At 41.0% G+C, this 19,089-nt stretch overlaps 1 protein-coding gene across 11 annotated transcripts in view; it reads right to left on the bottom strand.

Annotated features, from left to right (window-relative positions):
* The window catches only part of COL24A1 (collagen type XXIV alpha 1 chain), a 338,176-nt gene that overhangs the window by 297,467 nt on the left and 21,620 nt on the right, over positions 1–19,089 (bottom strand). The window contains exons 1-5 of one of the 11 annotated variants that reach the window (XM_074376094.1): positions 16,515–17,332; positions 16,295–16,413; positions 15,947–16,077; positions 9,893–11,148; positions 7,045–7,109 (exon numbers count right to left, since the gene is read on the bottom strand). In XM_074376094.1, the coding sequence (XP_074232195.1) occupies positions 7,045–7,109; positions 9,893–10,026 (199 nt within the window). In that variant the 5' untranslated portion in view covers positions 10,027–11,148; positions 15,947–16,077; positions 16,295–16,413; positions 16,515–17,332. Of the gene's footprint in view, positions 1–7,044; positions 7,110–9,892; positions 11,149–15,946; positions 16,078–16,198; positions 16,414–16,514; positions 17,333–19,089 lie in introns of those variants that run through there. The other 10 variants (XM_074376086.1, XM_074376083.1, XM_074376085.1 and 7 more) reach the window with 10 other exon arrangements.

Below are 19,089 nucleotides of genomic sequence, written 5' to 3'. Positions count from 1 at the left end.
TGTGATTTATGGTGAGGACTTTGGGTCACATGGTATCAGTTAACCTGAGAGGGACTGGAGACTGAGGTCAGCTACGTGGGCAGTTGAGCATGTTAATGTGACAGAGCCCCATAAAGACTCCAGACACAAGGGCTCCGGCGAGCTTCGCTTCTTGGCAGTACTCTGTGCATATCAGCACATATCACTGCTAGGAAGGTTGGCACTGACGTGATTCCAAGGGGACAAGACAACCAGAAGCTCCACGTGGGCGACTATCCTAGACTCTTCCTCATGAATCTTTTCAATGGACTAATTTTAATCTGTATCCCTTTGCTGTAATCTACCATAACTGGGAGTGTAACAGGTTTCATGAGTTCTGTGAGTCCTTCTAGAGCATTACTGAGCCTGAAGGTAGTCTTGGGGACCCTCAGACTTGCAGCTGGTATCAAAAGTAAGTGTGGTCTTTGGGATCGCCCCCTAATTTACACTAGCTATTACATTTTTGTCAATGATTTATCTTCTCACTCCACGGCATTTTCTAACCTTGACATTTAACTTTTCCTTGAATTTCTTGTCATATCAAAGCTTATTTGTGCTTAGAAAAGAACAAAACTCATTGTTTCTGAGCCCTGACATATTTCTCTCCATCTCAGGTTTACTCATCCTACAAGACTCAGTTCAAGTATCACCTCCTCTTTAAGCCTTCAGCGCAACTTTGTTTGCTGTTTTGTTATACATGAATGACAGACAGATCCTTTCTCTGTATGTTCACCAATCAGCCTTCTAAGCCAGCAAGGCTGACGCTGAGCTACAGGCAGATGCTCCAACCTTACTTGCCTTTCATTTGAAACCTGCATAGCAAGCAGCATTGACAGTATTACTGCTAGTTAGAAGAAACAGGGGGAGAGGGAAGAGGAGAGAAAGTGAAAGGAGAGACAGACAGGAAGTGGGGGGAGGAAGGGCGGGAAAAAGGAGAAACTGCATCTCAGTAGATGATAAAACTATAACTCACACTCAAGCATCTGACTAACTCCAGGGGCTATCTACTCGACTCTGTGGCGGTAGAGAGCACACGCTGAAAGAAACAGATGTGGGAGCGCCAATGGTTACACTCGCTTTACAAGTACAGGGAGTCAGAACCATTTTAAATGTCAACGTTCAACAATAATCTATCACAAATTGGAGGAACAAGGGTAGAATCATATTTACCTCTCAAAATGTAAGGATTCTTAACATTATCTTAGAAATTGGTAGCTTAAAAGATAAGAAAGTTATCAAATTTTAGATAAAAAGAGTAATATCACTCAGAGTATAACCAATTATAGTATTAGCTCATTATTACAGAACTAAATTAATTTAAAAGAACTTACTTTTAATGAATTCTATTAGCTCATTATTAAATAAATTAATTTAAAAGAGAGCTTAATGTTCATGAATTTTCACTGCTTAAAATATTCATATATCTGGGTCAGTGAAGTCCCCAAAGCTATATTCTTTCTAGATTGCAAAATAAGATAAAATGATTATTTAAAGTAAAATCACCAGAGTTGTAAGATCACACAGGCTTCAATGAACTTTTTTTCCTTGCCAATTTATCCAAGTTGACTAAGTTAACTAGACAGTGCCTGGTATCCACGTTCTATTGCTCTACATGGTCCCAGCCACACAGTCTGTGCCAGAATAGAGACAAACATAGGCTTCCTGGCTTCCAGCTTATTGAGGTAAGGAACTAAAGGAAGTTGTTTAAAACCAGCTACTTTGTTTTATTTTTTTCAGTATTATCAGTACCTTGAAAAAGAAAAAAGATCTGGAGTATTTTTTTTCCTACTAAAATGTATTGTATGCTCATCATGTAACAACCATGTACTAGTCACTTAACAGGTGTTCTCATTTTACCCACACAACCACACTATGTAGTAAGAACTATTATTATCTTCACTTTAAAGTTGCTGAAAATGAAGCTCAGGGTATGTATGGAACTTGCTCAAGGTCACAGAGCTAGAAAGCACTGAAGCCTAGGCATAATAAACCCAGATGTCCTGGCTCCAGAACACCTGTGTGCCACTGCCACTGGGTATGTTAGGAGAGGAAACTGTGACTGTATTCTTAATGTAACTACATCTATTCTGGATAAAGAAATAAAAGCAAACTTGTTTACAAAATGTGAAATGAAGCTTTAACCTATGTGTAAAATTTCTAGTTAAGTGTCCAAAAGGAGTTTGAGTAGAAAATGCTTGGAGTTACTGAAGCTAGAATGAACTGCTTCTCAGGTATCAAACAAATTTTGGATTGATTTCCACAGGAAATGCTCTTCTTGGAGACAAGGATTTTACGTGCGGTGATTTCTACACATGTGGTTTTCACACATAGGGATCATGAACCTGAGAATGCTGTGTCTGTTGACAATTAGCTTACATCTCACATGGGGTAAGGTTGTACATAGAGGGGTTGCAACTACGCCTGTCTCATCAACAGCCAGCCAACACAGAGTAATAAGGAAAGTAGGCTGCATCATATAAGAAAAGGGATCTTTATCTGCCAAATCCGCAGAACACTTGGCCTTAGATATTTTAAGTAGAATCATTCATTTGGGTTTACATAAACCTTGATTATAAACAAATACAAGGTTTGTTTATTAACAGGATATTTTAATGGTTTTCTTGGCTGTGCTAAAGTTCAAAGAAGTAACTGAAAACACGGCAAATAACAGATGTTTATCTCTGATCAGTCTTAAAATCTCACTAAAATGAGAATAAGGAAATGTGGTTCAAAACTACATGGGTTAAGTGAAAGGGTGAAAGAGACAGCAGCAGGTAAGAGACATCACATTTTTGAGAGATGAAAAACATGTGAAGGAATAAGAGCTGAGAAAACCAAGCACTAAGGGTTAATGTCGGGAAGGCCAGTTCACACAGCAAAGCCCTGAAAAAGCTCAAGAACTGAAGGCACCAAATCACTGAATTCAGGAAAGAAGCATGGGTACCGTATTGGGGGGGGGGGCTTTGAAAGTCTGTATGAGCAGTTTTGAGACCATTAACAGAAGATTAAAGCTTAGTCACGTAGAAATACTGAATCACAGCAGCGGATGGAAGAGAAGCACACAAGAACAAGAGAAGTCTACATCGTAAACGTTGAGCCCCGCTCCCCCCTCACACACCGGGTAAGACCCTCCCCCTGACCCCCACCTGGTAAGAACCTTTTCATACCACTTAACTCCATTACCAGTGGCACCAGGATTATCATCTACCAGTAAGACCCTGGAAGATTCTTCTCTAAGGAAACTGCTCAGCCTTAGACATTTGCAGTCCAACAAGATGGTCAAGTAAGTTCCCAAATTATCACCCTCTATGGAAAACATCCCAGTTAATAGGCCTACCCAGGCAAACAGTTTCCCAGGATATTTTTATTGCCTTGCTTTTAAATGATAACACAGGTACTATAGACTTAAGGACGTTTCCAACACAAAAGGCAGACCAAAGCAAACAAAAATTTGTAGGAAACAGACAATACAGGAAGTAGAATAAAAGTTCAGAAAAATCATTCTGCTCTTTGGAAAGATAAGAGCACATAGTGCATCAAAGAAACATGAACAAGGTGCTGTTTTTTAAAGGCAAAATCCAAGTGAGAAGCCTCTTAAATACAGCAGAAATTTAAAATTTAGATGTTTGAAATCCTGACTTATGAAAATCTGATATAAAATGGAATAAAAAACAAAGATGGGGAATAGGAGCTAAAAATAAAATAAGGAGCTCAACCCAGGAGATCTGACCAACAGGACTTGCAGGAAAAAAAAAAAAGAGGTGGATCAGAGAGAAAGAACACTGGAAAATTCCCCAGAAAGTGAAAGACGGTTCCACATGGAAAAAGCCTACTGCGTGCCCAACAGAATAGCTTGAGAAAAGATCTATACCAAAGCAGATTATTGTGAAATTTTAAAATATCAAGGATAAACATACAATCTTAAGGTTTAAAGAGCAAAGTAAAAGGTCATATATAAAGAATCAAGAATTAGAATAGCGTCGGATTTCTTAACCACAAGCCAGAAGACAACAGAAGTCTTTAAAATTCTGAGAAAACTATTCACAGCCTATAACTCTATACCCACCCAAACTACCTTCAAGCATATGGATGAAATGAACACATCCTCAGAAATGCATTGTTGGAAAAAGTGTACCACCTAAGTACACATCTTTAGGATGCTACTGGATGATACACTCCACTCAAACAAGGAAATGGACTAAGAACAGAAAATGTAAGTTCCAAGACACCAGATGTAACACAGAGGAGAGACGTCAACTCTATAGGAAGCTTAGAGAACTAACAATCCACAGCAGAACAGGAGAATTTTAGCTTCCAGAAGTATTTCCAAGAAAAAAAAAAAAAAAAAAAAAAAACACTTAGAGTATTTAGTGTACTCTTTAAAAAATATTTTTCAAAGAAGTTTTAAAATTCTTTCAGAGTATCTGACAAGAATTAGTGATAGTGCCATAAAAAATAGAGCAAACCAAAAAAAAAAAAAAAGAAAACTCAACTGGAGGATAGAAGAACAGGAAGGAGGCCACAGGATGGTGTAAAAATGTTAAATCATCATCAAAAATAGGAAGCCAATACAATATATAAGCGTATTATTAAGAAATATGGAGGTTAAAACCAAAAGAAGGTGCTAAGGACTTCAGGCAAAGAAATGCAGGAGTAGGGAAGGTCAAGGGATACTGTTTTCTGTTATGTTTTACAGTATGACTAGAATTTTAAACTATATACTTGTATTATTTTCATCCTTTAAGTTTTGGAAGCTATCATAAGCACAAATAAAGATTTATATTTATTTTTGAAAAATCTAATTTAGGATCATCTCTAGCTCAAACAGACATATTTGAGAGTATTAAGATTGAAAATGATACTTGCGATCGTTAGCGAATCAGAATTTTCTCTGACAATGTTTTTCCAATCTCCTGATTAGATGTTATATTATTGCATCATGCCAATTCAACAATAGCAAAAACAAAACAAACAAAAAAGCTATTTTAGGAGAAAAGTACTAAGTTTCTGATAACATACCATTATTTTCACTTCTTTTTTTGTGCTCAAAAGTATCCAATTTTTTAAAGTCAAAGAGGTTTTTAAAGTATTTTTCTTTTTGTTAAGAACTCACAATAAAATTTCATGGTTATAGGAAGACTGAAAATTGAGACGTCCACCCTGAAATAAAGGAGCACATTTTGTATTTTGTTAATGAAATCTTAACGTTGACAGAAAGATGCCATCTTTCATTTACTCCTTTCATTGTTTCTGAATTGTTTAAAAACTCCATTCATAAATATTCAGTTTTACTTATATCTTTCTTTGCCTGGTTTTTAATACTTTGATAGTGATACATTTTATAAATTCTTAAACTCATAACACCAGCATATGGCAATTGTGAAGTAAGGGGATATGTAGTGGAAAGAGGGTTTTCTGTTTTTGTTTTTGTTTTGTCAGAGATGGACAGACCCAAATTCAAGTCTTAGCTATGTAAGACTTGGGCAAGCCCCTTCTGTGAGCCTCAGTTTCCTCATCTACAGCACCTACCCTACAGGTTCATAATAGGATTAGAATAACACATGTAAAGTACCAGCAAAGGACGAGACACAAAACACATAATGATGGCAATTTTCCTTCTCTTCCTTATCTTCTCTGTGGCCCAAGAGATTTAATTTTAAATAACTTGTAGACTTTGCAGTTCAATTAACTGAGCTCTTGGTTCTTCCATTTATTAGCCTGCAACCCTTGGGGTATTTATACATCTTAATCTTGATTCAGCAATTCATGGGCATAATCATAAGGTGATGAGGGAGTGGGGAAGAAAATATACATTCTGCTAGCACAGTAACTGGTATATAACAAGTTCTCAGAAACTAACAGTAATAACAAGAAATTAAGAGATAGTTTCCCTCTATTCATGGCTACTTAAAGCAAACTAAAGTAACAGAAATAACTTGGTTAAGAATAGCATTTCATGAAGTTACACTGACATGTGACCTGATTTAATGACTTCCCCACAGAAGACAGAAAATGCCTTCCATGATACATCAGAATTCACATATGTACCATCTGACAGAATTACTTATCTACGTCTACTTATCAGTTTGGTCCATTTGTACCATCCTTTCCTCTGTGCCCTCTCTCCACCTTCATGTATTTTATTTACTTGTCTTTTTCTATCATTTGGTTAACTGACCAAATTGACAAGCAACTCCTTGAATCTGTCATTGGATTGAATAGTTGCTTCTGTCAAGTGAATCACTTGGCAGCCTTGCTGATACAAGGCAGAGGAGAAAAAAACTGGGACAACAGTGATATTGCCTATAATCCAACACAGCTCCAAGATTTTTCTCTTTCACTTCATTTTTTTTAAACCTTTAACACTTGTTTTTTCACTTTGAGGCTGGAGACATTATCTTATTCACATTTCAATCGCTGGCATTTAGGATATTATGTAGCAAATAGAAGATACTTTTTAAATGTTTAATAAGTGGATAAATTAGGGCATATATAGATTCCTGAAACTATCTCCATGCTACCAGAGCAACCAGCTAGCAAGCAAAAACAAAACAGAACTTTGAACTATTTTCTAAACCTCCCCAAGTCAATTAAATGAAATCCCAAACCCACTGGTATGCAAATTTTATTTTGTTTCTTAGTGATGTAAATCTAGACAGAACAGTTAGTAGATTCTTATGTTGTTTCAAGAAGTGCAAAGGTAATTCAGTCACAGTTTGCCACCCTCAAGAACTCCCACTTAAAATGAAGTCACAAGCAAAGCCTTTTTACTATACAAAACTTCCCTTTTATAGAGTTTGCTTAAAAATGTAAGCAATTTCACAGCCGGAAGATCTGAGTAATTTCTTAAAGGTCATATTTCCCTCCAAAATTGGTTTCTTCACCCTTCCATTCTCATTGTACTCGGTAGAATTCCTTATTGTTTAATGTTGAATTTAAGGTTATGAGGACTTTCAAGTCATGTACTGTGCTCTCTGGGAGCAGAATTTTCTTACAAGCAAATAAGTAACAAGGTAACATTCTTACCTTGTTCTTGTGCGCGAACAGCACCCCCTGACACACATAGCACAATAAAATGAAGCAGCAGTTTCCTAAAAAAAGAAAAATAATTGGGGAAAACTTAGTTGGACATTTATTATCTATAAATAATATAAAATCCAAAATGAACTCTACAGCAAGATTAAGAATTAAGCTATCATTTCCATTAACACTGTATTTTAATATTCATATTGGTTAAAAGTCAGGGCTCTGAATTTAAGCTTCAGCTTTGCCACTTACGATGTGTCTTGGGCACACTTTTTAATCACTCTGTGCCCCAATTTCTTCATCTATTAAATCTATCTCATAAGGTTTTTTGAAGACTAAGAAACTTCATGTAAAGCACACAAAACAGTACTTGGCACACAGGAAACACTCCGTAAATACGAACTAGTATAGGTGATCTTATTAGCAGTAATAGTATATATTATGTCAAGTTACCACACATGCAATTTTATACAAAGTAATACAAATTTACACAAAAATAGCACAATTTACAGTCACTTAACCGTAGTGATTATAAATTGATGGAACCAGTTATTTAAATATTTTTATGTAAAACCTATTTGAATATCATATTCAAAACACCTGTACTAGACTCATGATTGTTTCTGAAAATAGTAACAACCTGTAAACGCTAAACATAGTGATGAGCAGTAACTGAGCACAATACTCAGTTACTATATATCAAAATGTTCACTTACATTGATTAGCAAGGTAAAAATATTTTGGTTTTTTTTATTAGTATAACCAAACTTTTGATAGGTTTTGTTGATTACTCCTTGTAATTGGCTGTATCTACCTCCCAACTGAAAAATCATAGTTTCAAAAAGTAACGATAAGGATGCTGAAAACAATATTACCTAGTCTTTCTTGCTAATATAGACCCTGATTTTTGTTTTTTAACTAACCCAGAGACTCCTCAAATGACATTTTCAAAAATACAGTCCTGCAAAGACTGATTACAGAGCCCTCTGAAAATCAGTTTTATTTTTATTAAGTTTCTGAGGTGCTAGCAGTAATTTGTAATTTTCTATTTATTACCAGTACTATGTTTTCACCTTTATTAAGTAGAATAAGGAACATCTTAATATAAGAATATAGAATTATATTATAATTGTGTATTTATATACAATATACAATTGTACTAATTCTCCTTGCTATATTGAAAATATCACTTATATTCAAATAGTATTAACCATTTTTAGTAAGTGAAAAATGCAAATTCTATGGTCATACTCAGTAGAGAGTACAGCTAAATATTAAGACTGATAGAATACTTAATTGTCATTAACTCTATAAACTAATCAACTAAATAGTCAAATTTCAACTGATATGGCAAATAGCTGAACTATATATTTTAATGAAGCCTATAAAAGGTTCCCACATATTATGTCACCCATTTAGAAAAATGGTTCTCAAATGTTAGTCTGCCAAAGAACCACCTGAGGTTTTTGCAAAAAATCCAGATTCTAAGCCTTGCCACACAGATTATGATTCATAAATTTGGAGCAGATTCTCAGCATGCATACATTTTTAACCAGGTGATCCTACTATTGATTGTGTGTGTACCAAACTCAGAAAACTAAAAACATTTACTATTTACATTGTACTTAAAATATACTTTTTATTTTGCGTAAATCACATATATCTAATTTCATGACACGAATAAGATGTGACACTTCCATAAAAGTCCAGATCTGGCTTCCACACATGATTGTGTTATCAGAATCACCTGGAGGGCTTATAAAAGATTGCTGGGCCCCACCCTGAGAGTTTGACTCAGGTTTGGGTGGGGCTCGGAATTTGCTTTTATAACAATTTCCCAGGCAATGCTGAGGCTGCTCATCTGGGCAATCCCAGTCTGAGGACCTCTGTTCTGGAAGAAATAAGCTCAGGAGACGATGTAAGGCCTACCTGTTTCAGGTCTTTTTACCACAACTGCACAGTGGAATCACTTGGTGACTTTTAAAAACTACTAACACCCGGATCCTGCCCTCCCCGCCTCCACCCTCAGACTGATTTTGTCTCCGGTACACGGAGTTGTAAACACTTCCCAGGTGATTCTAATGTACAAAGTTAAGGACCACTGTGTGAATTTAAGATCATTTCTTTGGGTTCTCCAAGATGTAACCCCAAATATGATCTAGAGTTTGAGTAAAGGAGTCTCTTTTCCTTGCAAATTTATGTTTTCAACAAGTAACCGGCAGGATAGATATCAGTAAGGCTAGAAAACAGCTCAAGATTACAGTCACTGAAGGAGCGTTCATCAGAATTACACTGTGTTAGTAGAAAGTGGACTGTGAAAAGGAGCACGCCTCACCTGCCCAAAGTAACCCCGCTCACTGCCAGCTTAGAAAACCGCCCAACAGGCACTGATCTGAATAAAGCTAACTAACGAAGAGCACACCAGCTGGCGCTAATCCCTCAGAGATTCAGCCAACTCAGACTTCCCCAGTGACCGCAGGGGAGGAAAATGGAAAATGAAGTTCCTTCCAGACATGTTAACAAGTCCATTCCTGGCGTGAGGCAGGAACACCTGAACACATCAAACATCACCCCTGAGCCAGGTGATGTTAGGATTTATGACACATCAGTCCAGCCACACCTTATGTAAGTGTACCTATGTACTAATCTGATGACTAACAGAGAAGTAGAGATCAATGATATGAAATAGAGATTTTCTTTCTCTTTTTCTAATTCTGCCCAGAACTAATAGCCAACTATTGGGCTGCACCCCACAGGCCTCCAAGTGTCATAGCTGCCCAGCCTCCATACTAAAGAAAGAGCTCGAAACTGGCAGAGACACCAGTGGTTACTGGATAGGGAATCTTACAAGTCTGAAGCAAAAGGTCCTGGAGCAACACCCCAACGGCACCCGGCAGACAGCAGGCAGGACATGGTAAGACTCCCGCTACTCTGGAGCAGGAGGCTACAATTTATAGGGGAAATGACGTCAGGCTGGCTCATCAGTTACCAGGGAAACCAGCAGCTGGGGCAGGGGGCAAGCACGTAGGCAGTTACTAATTGAGCCCTCTGATTAAGAGGATTGGATAGTCATGTGAGTGAAGCAGCAGATACACAGGAGCAAGAGAGCTGCCCTTCGAGATGGCCTGACCATACAACGAAGGAAGAACGTGAAAAGTCAAGTTCCTCGCCGGTGTTCGAGGCCCTTATCATTCAGCTCCAACCTCCCTTTGTTAGCAATATGGATCCAATTACACCTGACACCCCAAAGCGCTAGCCATAACACGTCACTCTCTGTTTCATGCACGGACCTTGTAAGTGCCTGAAAAGTTCTCTCAGTCTCCACCTGTCAGAATTTTCAGTGTTGTCAAAGCCTAATTTGAACACCTGCTTCATGAATTTTCCCATCATCCCTCAAGAGGGCTGGATCTTTCCCTCGCCTCTGTACTCTTGACACTTTAATTAAACCTTTATTACAGCCCATGTATGTTGTGCCTTTCATGATTAATTAGTAAGTAAATATCTGAGCAAGTAACAGGTCTTCACCTTTTATCCATTTCTTACATGAAATTGACACAATAAATATTTTTAAACAGGAACAGAGTAATAGCAAGACCTCTCGACGACTGAGGAATTCAGCTTTTCCCTATGAACCTAACTCTTCTAACACTTCAGAAAAGTTAGGTAAAATGAAGATGCTTTTTGTTGAACTTCCAAAAAGGGAAAGGAGAATTTTTTTTTAAATCTGCTGTGGAAAGTTTGCTTCTTCTCTCTCTTTTTTTTTTTTTCTTTTTTCATTTTAACTGCTTTTCTCATCTCTGAAGTGGGAACACAGAGAAGAGATCAAGCTGAACTGACACAATCAGCTTGATAAAGAGCCCAACTCCATCACTGAATAAAATGGATTAAACCAAGCTTTCTGGGAATCGTCTACTTAAGTTGGACTTGTTTATTCCTTTGCTTTTGCCCCTCCACCCATGATACTACATTTATGATACATTCACTTAATAAAGAAAAAAGATCAGCTCTCCACATTAGCAGACGATGGAGTTCTCACGAGCAGCAGCTGCGCTCTGGGCTTCTCCCCTGTTGTGCCGTGCATGTTGTACTGGACACGCTGGAGTCCTTGAGTAAGTTAAAATTAAAACTGTGTTAAGTTGTTGCAGAGAAAACAACACGGTTAATAAGGAAATAACACTAGACTAGGAGTCAAAAGACTAATCCTGGTTCTATTTCAAACTTATTGTGTGACCTTGGGAGGGTCAAGTTTTTGAGTCTTAGCTGACTCATCTAATTTGTGATGACTTAATAAATTTTACATCTTAAATTCCAAATATAAAACCCTAAAATGTGTGTGTATGGTGGGATCCTATTAATATACTGGCATTAGAGGACAAAGATCAAATTACGTACTTAGCAAGATGTTCTGTAAATCACTATAAATAAAGGACATATTTAACCACAACTTGGGAAAGAGCTTCCTACAGTTCTCGCCAGTTCTTTTTTAATTAAGTAACATAAAATAGCCTACTAGGTTTGCTAACGTGTTCACATATTTAGTTAAACCTAACAAAAAAATCTAGTTAGTGTACTAAATAAGAATATGTTTCAAATTTTCAAACCATGTCTGTTTTTGTTCACTTTTTTGTATGTCTGGACCATGTGTCCTTAATATAAAGTAACAGAAGTACATAAACTCACACAGTTGACAAAATCAGACCAGGTTTGAAAGAAGTTAATATGGTAAGAAACATTCAATAAAAGTTCAGAAAACATAACCCATAATATTAATATCTGAGAATATCTAACAAAATGTGAAATACTCTGTATGTCTGGTCTGCTAGACACATTTTCGGTTTGACATAAGCCACAGTCAAAATATAACCAGACATGTGAAGGTAAAAGCCTAAAGGGGGTTGGGCAGGAAATAGATATCCAAAGGCCATACTCAGAATATTTGAGGAACTAACATCCATTCCCAGCACCTTCCCTGAGTAATTCTTAGAGCTGTTCAACCTTCTCTTTCTCTGAAGGGTCTAAGTTAACTTAGGGGAATTTTGGGCATCTTTTATTTTTTGGGCACCCCTGAGGCTCTCAGGTATTACGATATATGTCTTCAGGCTACTGATGCTCATTCACACAAAGGTTCCATTTGTGAATAAGAGAGTTTTTTTGTTTTTCTGTTTTTTAAGTGCACTGGTGGTTTTCACTTAAGCAAACTGGAAAAAGTAAACTAATCTGAAAAACATACATATGTAATATATATCAAGAATTTCAACAATTTCCACTATATTTACAAGCCGAAAATTTCTCTGTCATTACAGCTTTACAGATTTTGCTCTTTACTACCTGCTAAGATCCAGAAATAGTTAAAATTTCTGCCCTTTGTCCCCCCAAATAATTGAAAAACAGTTATCCTAGCAGTGGGGATAAAGTCGGATGATTCAGGGAGTAAAGCGTTGTCAACATTATATACAATGAATTTCTTAGACCATCAATCAACTCAGTAGGTACTTGTATAACTAATCTAGTGTGAGACATACTACAACTTCTGGTTAAATTCCAAGCATACGGGCAATTCATGACATGCAAGGGAGATAAACGCTTAAGGACTTCAACTGATCATTTTCTGTTTCCTATACTAAATTGGGCACATTGGGAAGGCAGCAACTGTGCTTCTGTCTTGCTCAATCATCATACCCCTCTTGCCTAGAACCATGCTAGATATATAGCTGGAGCTCAGTAAACATTTGTTGAATAAATGAGTGAATAAACAATAAGTGAGTGAATGACAGAATGTTGGCCTTTTATGAGAATGAAAATGAAATCATCTTCACTTCTCAGAGTTACAAATTCTAAAATAAGTCATAGTTGCAAAGCATGGCAAGGAAACTAGCATAGCTATTCTAATTTCCATAATAAAAAGTATTATTCTAGAAGGGAGGGTATAGCAGTGGTAGAGCACATGCTTAGCATGCACAAGGTCCTGGGTTCAATCCCCAGTACCTCCGTTAAAAGAACAAATAAAATAGGTAAATAAATAAGCCTAATTACCTTCTCCCCTAAAAAAAAAAAAAAGTATTATTCTCTTGCAGCCTCACAGATTACTAAGCAGAATGTATAAATTACACTCAAAATTACTTTCTATAAATTACAATTCCTCTCCCTGAGACATCAGTTTATTTTAAACAGTTATTTGAACCCAAACATAACTAAGAAATTTTAAACATAGAATTTTCTGCTAGTTAGGAAACAGATCTTTATACCCCAAACCTTTTTACCCCTTTGGTTATAGAAACTCTTTAATGACTCTTTAATATTCTGCCTGGGAGACTTTCTGACAATATGTTTAATTAGTATATCTAACACTGACTTTTGGTTTTAATTTTTTCTATTAACTCTGCAAATTCTCATTAGATAATCCATCTAAAAGAAGCCCTTTGAAATAAAGTGTCTTTAAGAATCCAGTTTCAAAACTGTGAATGATTTCAGGTGACTAATCAGAATTATGATTTTAAAAAACTTTCCCTGTTCTTACAGAACATCACCATGAAAGGATGGTGGAAAACAAAACATCAGGGATTTCAATAGGCACTCTAAAGGTTATAATTCAGTGGCCTGATATTGTCATCAGCTAATCAGCTGCTTCTCCCAAGTCCCTTTCCCATCAGGTTGATAGCATTTATTTCAAACTGCAGAACTCTGAAGTCTTTATGGAAATTGGATTTTTTTCAAGAAACAATTTTCTCAGCTCAATCAGTAACTACCTTTTCCCCACTTTGCATATGTGTGGTTGGAGCTGTGAGGGGCTGCAACCTGATGTGATTTTGAATTACCCTTTATTCTCTGCAGCCCACCCCTACAGGCAACGGGTCGTGGAATGACCTGGACACCCCAGGAGGCTGCAAGGCCCCCGGCTAGCAGCAGGACAAGGGAGACTAGGGCCTTCATCCAGGATCCCCTACCCACCCCGGTGTCTCTCCACAAGGGCTGCTTTTATCCCCCCACCCCAATCCATGTAGCCTAATTTTCCCTCAGAAGTTCCTCGGTGTAATCCACTCTGTTTGGTTTCTCTGCCTCCCTCCCCTCAATCATCTGGACCCAATTTACAAACCCCAAACTGCCCAAGAATTTATGCGGGGCCTTTTCTGGGAGCGTCTGGAAGGGAAGTGTAAACCAGACAAGACAGAGGCTAGGAGCTGAAGATCCGCTTTCATCTGCGAGGTTGGTCACAACTACCACGGGGAAAGTTAGTCAGCAACGTGGGCCTGGCGCAGTGGGGAAGGGAAAGCCCTGGGGCGGGAGCTGGCAGGGAGGGCAAAGGAGGGCACAGGGAGGCAGGCGGAGCCTGCGGCCGGACAGGAGGTAGAGGGCCTCACACAGTCTCTTCTGGTGGTTCTGGACTCGCGGGGACCCCAGCCTCATTCCACCATTCTACCCGCCCTGGGCCGGCAGGAAGATGCATCAGATCCCTGAGGACCCGCCGGGCCCCTCTCCCCGCTTTCCCGGCGGGTCCATGCAAGGGACTTTTATGGAGAAAAGTGGCGGCAAATCTGACTGGGAAACCGAAGAGACCCGTGTGAGCGGCCCTGCGTCAGGCGGCCCGCAGAGTGTGGCCTCTTCTCTTCTCGGACCCTGGCAGAGACATCTCGAGTCTCCCCGGCCCCAGGCACCTCGCCTCAGGCACGCGGTTGCAGGGGTTCCGAGACTTCCCCCTCACTGATTCATTCTGCTGCTGGCGCAGGGGCAGGAGCATCCTTCTCAGCGGGGAAGCCGGCCGCCTGCCCAGGCTTCCAGAGGTCGGAGGAGAGGAGAGAGCGCGTGAGCCCCAGCCAGGCTCGGCTGCATGCGGTTGGGAAGCACATGTTCATACAAACACTGCCACAAGGCGGTCTTTCTGCGCACCCCGCCTCCGCCTGCCCTTAGCTGGCATGGTCAGTTCTGCCCCCTTCCCTCCTCGCACCTACTCTCCCGAGGGGCAGCCTCGCGGCAGAGAACGGCCACAGTTGCTTTCGTCCTTCCCGCCGCCGAGGCCAGAAGCAAACTTGCTTAACCCACTGACCTCTTCCAGGGGGACCAGAGCAGCCAGCCAAGGCCATGCTCTCCGCCCCTCCCATACATGCTCTTTTCCCAGTGAGGAAGTGGGAGCAAGTACGTCGCCCACAGAGGAGACTGGGTGTCAGTCAGGACCCGCGCTAACACTCTCCAGGAGCAGCAGCCCCGCCCCCCGTCGTCCCCCCCCCCCGCCCCTGTCCAGCCCCAACCCCAGCGATACGCCAGTAACCAGGGCGCAGCCGCGGCCCCAGATGGACAGCACGTTTGTTGGCCTCCTAACGAGTAGAAGAGATGGTTTTGGTCCCATGAGTCCAGCAGCGCCCTGATGCCCGAGGTTCTGCGGGCACCTTCTCCCCTATCCAGCAACGCTGCCCCACGGCTGTGCCCCGCGGTCCAGGCTGAGCGCACAGAGCCCAAAGGACCGCCAGTGCCCCAGCAGTCTCCAGGCTGGACGCCCAGAGGAACACCGCAGGGAAACAGGACCTCAGCCAGGGCCCTGAGGGAGGAGAAGGGAAGGAGGGCGCGAGGGCGGCGGGAGCTGGAGCCCTGGAGGGCGCGGGAGTGCAGCTCCCGAGCTGCGGGAGCCGCTGCCGCCGGCGTCGGGATGTGCGCCAGCGAGTTTTTCCTCCCGATCCGCAGGATCTCTTTAACTTAAACTGTCTTGAGAGACCCGCTGGCAGGAGGCTTCCTTTCAAACACGGTATTTTACAAATTGAGGAGACAAGGGTTGGATGCCACGGCTGTTCGCCGGCTCCCAACTTCAAAAAGTGCCAAGGAACTGGAGCACAGACCTCCAACCGGCTCAGCGGAACCAGGGGGTGGGGAGAGGGGTTGGTCTAGCCCCTGCCCCGGCGGGTGGGCTACTTACGTTTTTGCCGTGTGGGAGACCTGTCCACGCCTTGTCCTGTGGGCTCCTAAATGCATTTGTATGCATTTGTCCGTACAGCGAAGCGCTAACGGAAAACAGAAGCCAACTCCGAACTGCTAAGGGTGCAGGTACTGTCCATGAAAAAAAGGGAGGGGGGGGGGGAAATCACATGAAAACGATGCTCCAAAACCTCAACAACAGTTTAAAAAAAAAAAGGGAGGGGGAAGGTGGGAAGGAAGAGAGAATTAGCACCCGAAGGGTAGACAGCTGGGGTTCCTAGCTCCCTAGCTGGGTCACGGAGGAGCCCGGGGGGAGCGCTCCCCTGGGAGGGCGGGCGAGGAGCAAGACCTCACGGGCAGGCGGCGGGGTGCCGGCAGCAGCGGGAGCTCGGCTGCGAGTGCAGCCCTCGGGTTCACTTGCGGTTCAAAGGCGACTCCGTGACTCCAGCGGAGTCCTCTGCTTTGGGCCTGGGAGGAGAAAGGGACGGGGGGAGGGAAGGAGATGAAGTGGGGGAGGAAGTCCTTGGAAACAACCCGCGCTGGAACGTTTGTCAGACAAGTACACACACCCACTGCGGCACTCGAGTCGGGGCGAGGGGGCCGGTGGCAACTGCAGGCGCTCGGCGTTGACTGCCGCCGGCTGCTTCCCCTGGAAGAAGAGGAGCCAGGCAAATCCGGCCGGTGTTAAATTTCACCGCTCACTGACTTGCAGTGACATCACCAAACACAGCGCACACCTCCCCCTCCGCCCCGCAACCTCCCCCCACCCCGCGCCCACTGGGGCGCCGGTGTCCGCAAGCCCCCGGGCCGGCAGTGCCCGGGGCGCGCACGCAGCCGCCCGGCACCGCCCCGGCGCTCTCGCTTCCCACGCGCCGCTCCCTCGACGTCGCCGAAGGCCGTAGGTGGCTAGTATCCTTCCTCCAAGGGAGCACGTACCAGTCCCTTTTTCAGCAGTCCCCAGGTCGATTTTTCCCTCTTGAGTGTCCCGCATCACCCTTTTCTCTGTCCTCTTCACACACACCTTCTGAAATCATATTCAGCTCTACGGAGTCTTCCACTCTCCTCCGACTTTCTGGCTTTTTTTTTTTTTTTTTTTTTTGCAGTTGCGCTTGTGGCCTAAGTCACATTATTAACTGACTGCAAAGGTTCTCATTAATACCTTTCCTCCCCTTCACTCTTCCCTTTCAGTCTGTCCCCGTACTACTTTCTACTGATTTTTCTCTCCTGCAATCCGCTTTTCTGCCTTCTGGCCTTCCCCGGCTTAACAAGCATGGCCTGATGGTTTGCTGTTACGCAACTGAAAACACACTACGGCCTTACCAATTCGAGTACCTTCTCCAATTTTTGTTAGCAAATTTCTTTTTTGACATAAGGCCTTATTCTCCCTACAGCCATATTGAGAAGTCTATTTCCAGTTTTTTTTAAGTCCTGATTTTATCTTCCTCAGATTAGTAAGCCTGGAAATTCCAGGAGGCCAGGGATCTATTATCTTGTTCATCATTGTATTTTCAGCACCTAAAATATGACTTGGGACGCGTGCTTAATGAGTGACTGCTCCATACCAGTGAATATCATTTCTCCAAGTTTTCCCTGTCTACCCTGTGCACCATCCACGGCTGATGACCCTTCCACATGGCGAAAGGCGTCCCACATTCACACATTATGACGGTTAAGGTAACCACATTAATGAATGGAAATTACTGATGTGGCCCTTGGAATTCGGGGGATTTGTTTCCTCCCAGAACATAGAATTTAATTCATTTTCTTCTTCCTCAAATTTTTCAACTTTTTATTATGAAGTAATTTTAGATTTACATAAAAGTTGCAAAAATAGTAAAAAGAATTCCTGTATACCCTTCATCTGACTTACTCTAATGTTAATATCTTACATAACCATGTTACAACCGTCAAAACTAGGACATTAACACTGATACAATATTATTAACTAATCTATAACTCTTATTCAAATTTTGTCAGTTTTCCCAAAAGTCCTTTGTCTTGTCCAGGATCCTACACTGTGTTTAGTTAGTTAATTAATTAACAGAGATATTAAATAAATTGCCATATCCCCTTAGTCTCCACCCATCTGTGGAATTCCCTGTCTTCTTTTGTCTTTCATGATTTTGACACTTTTGAAGAGGCCTGGTCAGTTATTTTTAAAAGGTCCTAAATCTGGATTTGTGTGATGTATTATCATGATGAGATTTAGGTTATGTATTTTTGGCTAGGACACCACTGAAGTGATGCTGTGCCGTTCTCGGGGCATCATATTGGGTATACATAATGTTGATATAGTTTATTACTAGTGATGTTAACTTTGATCACTTAGTTAAGGTGTTACATGCCAAATAGCCACTGTAACTACCTCCCCCCATTTTTATAACAAATAGCCACAGATTTCCGGATTCCTCCTAGAAATCCAGGGCCAAGGGAAGATAGTCATTCTTAGCCTTAATAATTTCTACAGTATTCTATTCCTATAGTATTTCTATTTTTGACTACTTGTCAACTAAAAAAAGAAAGAGAATTTGGTTTGGTGGAAAGAATAGATAAGAATTAAGCAGATCTTAAGTAATGTGCCCAATTTCTGACTCCATCTTCCCTTCAATTACTTATGGATTAAAAATACTTTTTCTATTAATAATGTTGAATCAATATTTGAATGCTGCATGAAATGGAGTGATTATTAAAATGTATCTCAGGTTCTTTGAGTACAGAAAGAGAGTATTTCCTAGTAGAGTTAATAGAGCCTTTGTCATGCAGAAGACTCCAAAAGGTACTCACAGCCTCAAACAGAGCACATTTGACAGTGGGAGAGGAGGCATTCGCCCAGCAAAAAATAAACAATGTAAGGTTTAAATGCTGTAGACTTTTTTAAGATGGTGGAGTTTAGCATACAGTAAATTAATCACAACAGATTAACCAGAGACCATGAGATTTAACGGGGCCCTGGAAAGTAAAGAGGACATACATAGGTGGAGAGGAGAAAGAGTTTGCTTAGAAATGGAAAGTAGCAACTAAACAGCAGATGGACAAGAGGAACATATCTGAATTATATTCAGGAGAAAGGAGTAGATTCATCAGCTTGGGTTAGAGGTTTATGACCTGGAAGAGAGGTTGAGGGCAAACTATGGAAGTCCCTGA

The sequence above is a fragment of the Camelus bactrianus genome, chromosome 13 (assembly GCF_048773025.1).
Source record: "Camelus bactrianus isolate YW-2024 breed Bactrian camel chromosome 13, ASM4877302v1, whole genome shotgun sequence".
NCBI lineage: Eukaryota > Metazoa > Chordata > Mammalia > Artiodactyla > Camelidae > Camelus > Camelus bactrianus.
Note: the sequence above shows the minus strand (reverse complement) of the source record. Positions and strands in the feature narration are given on the sequence as shown.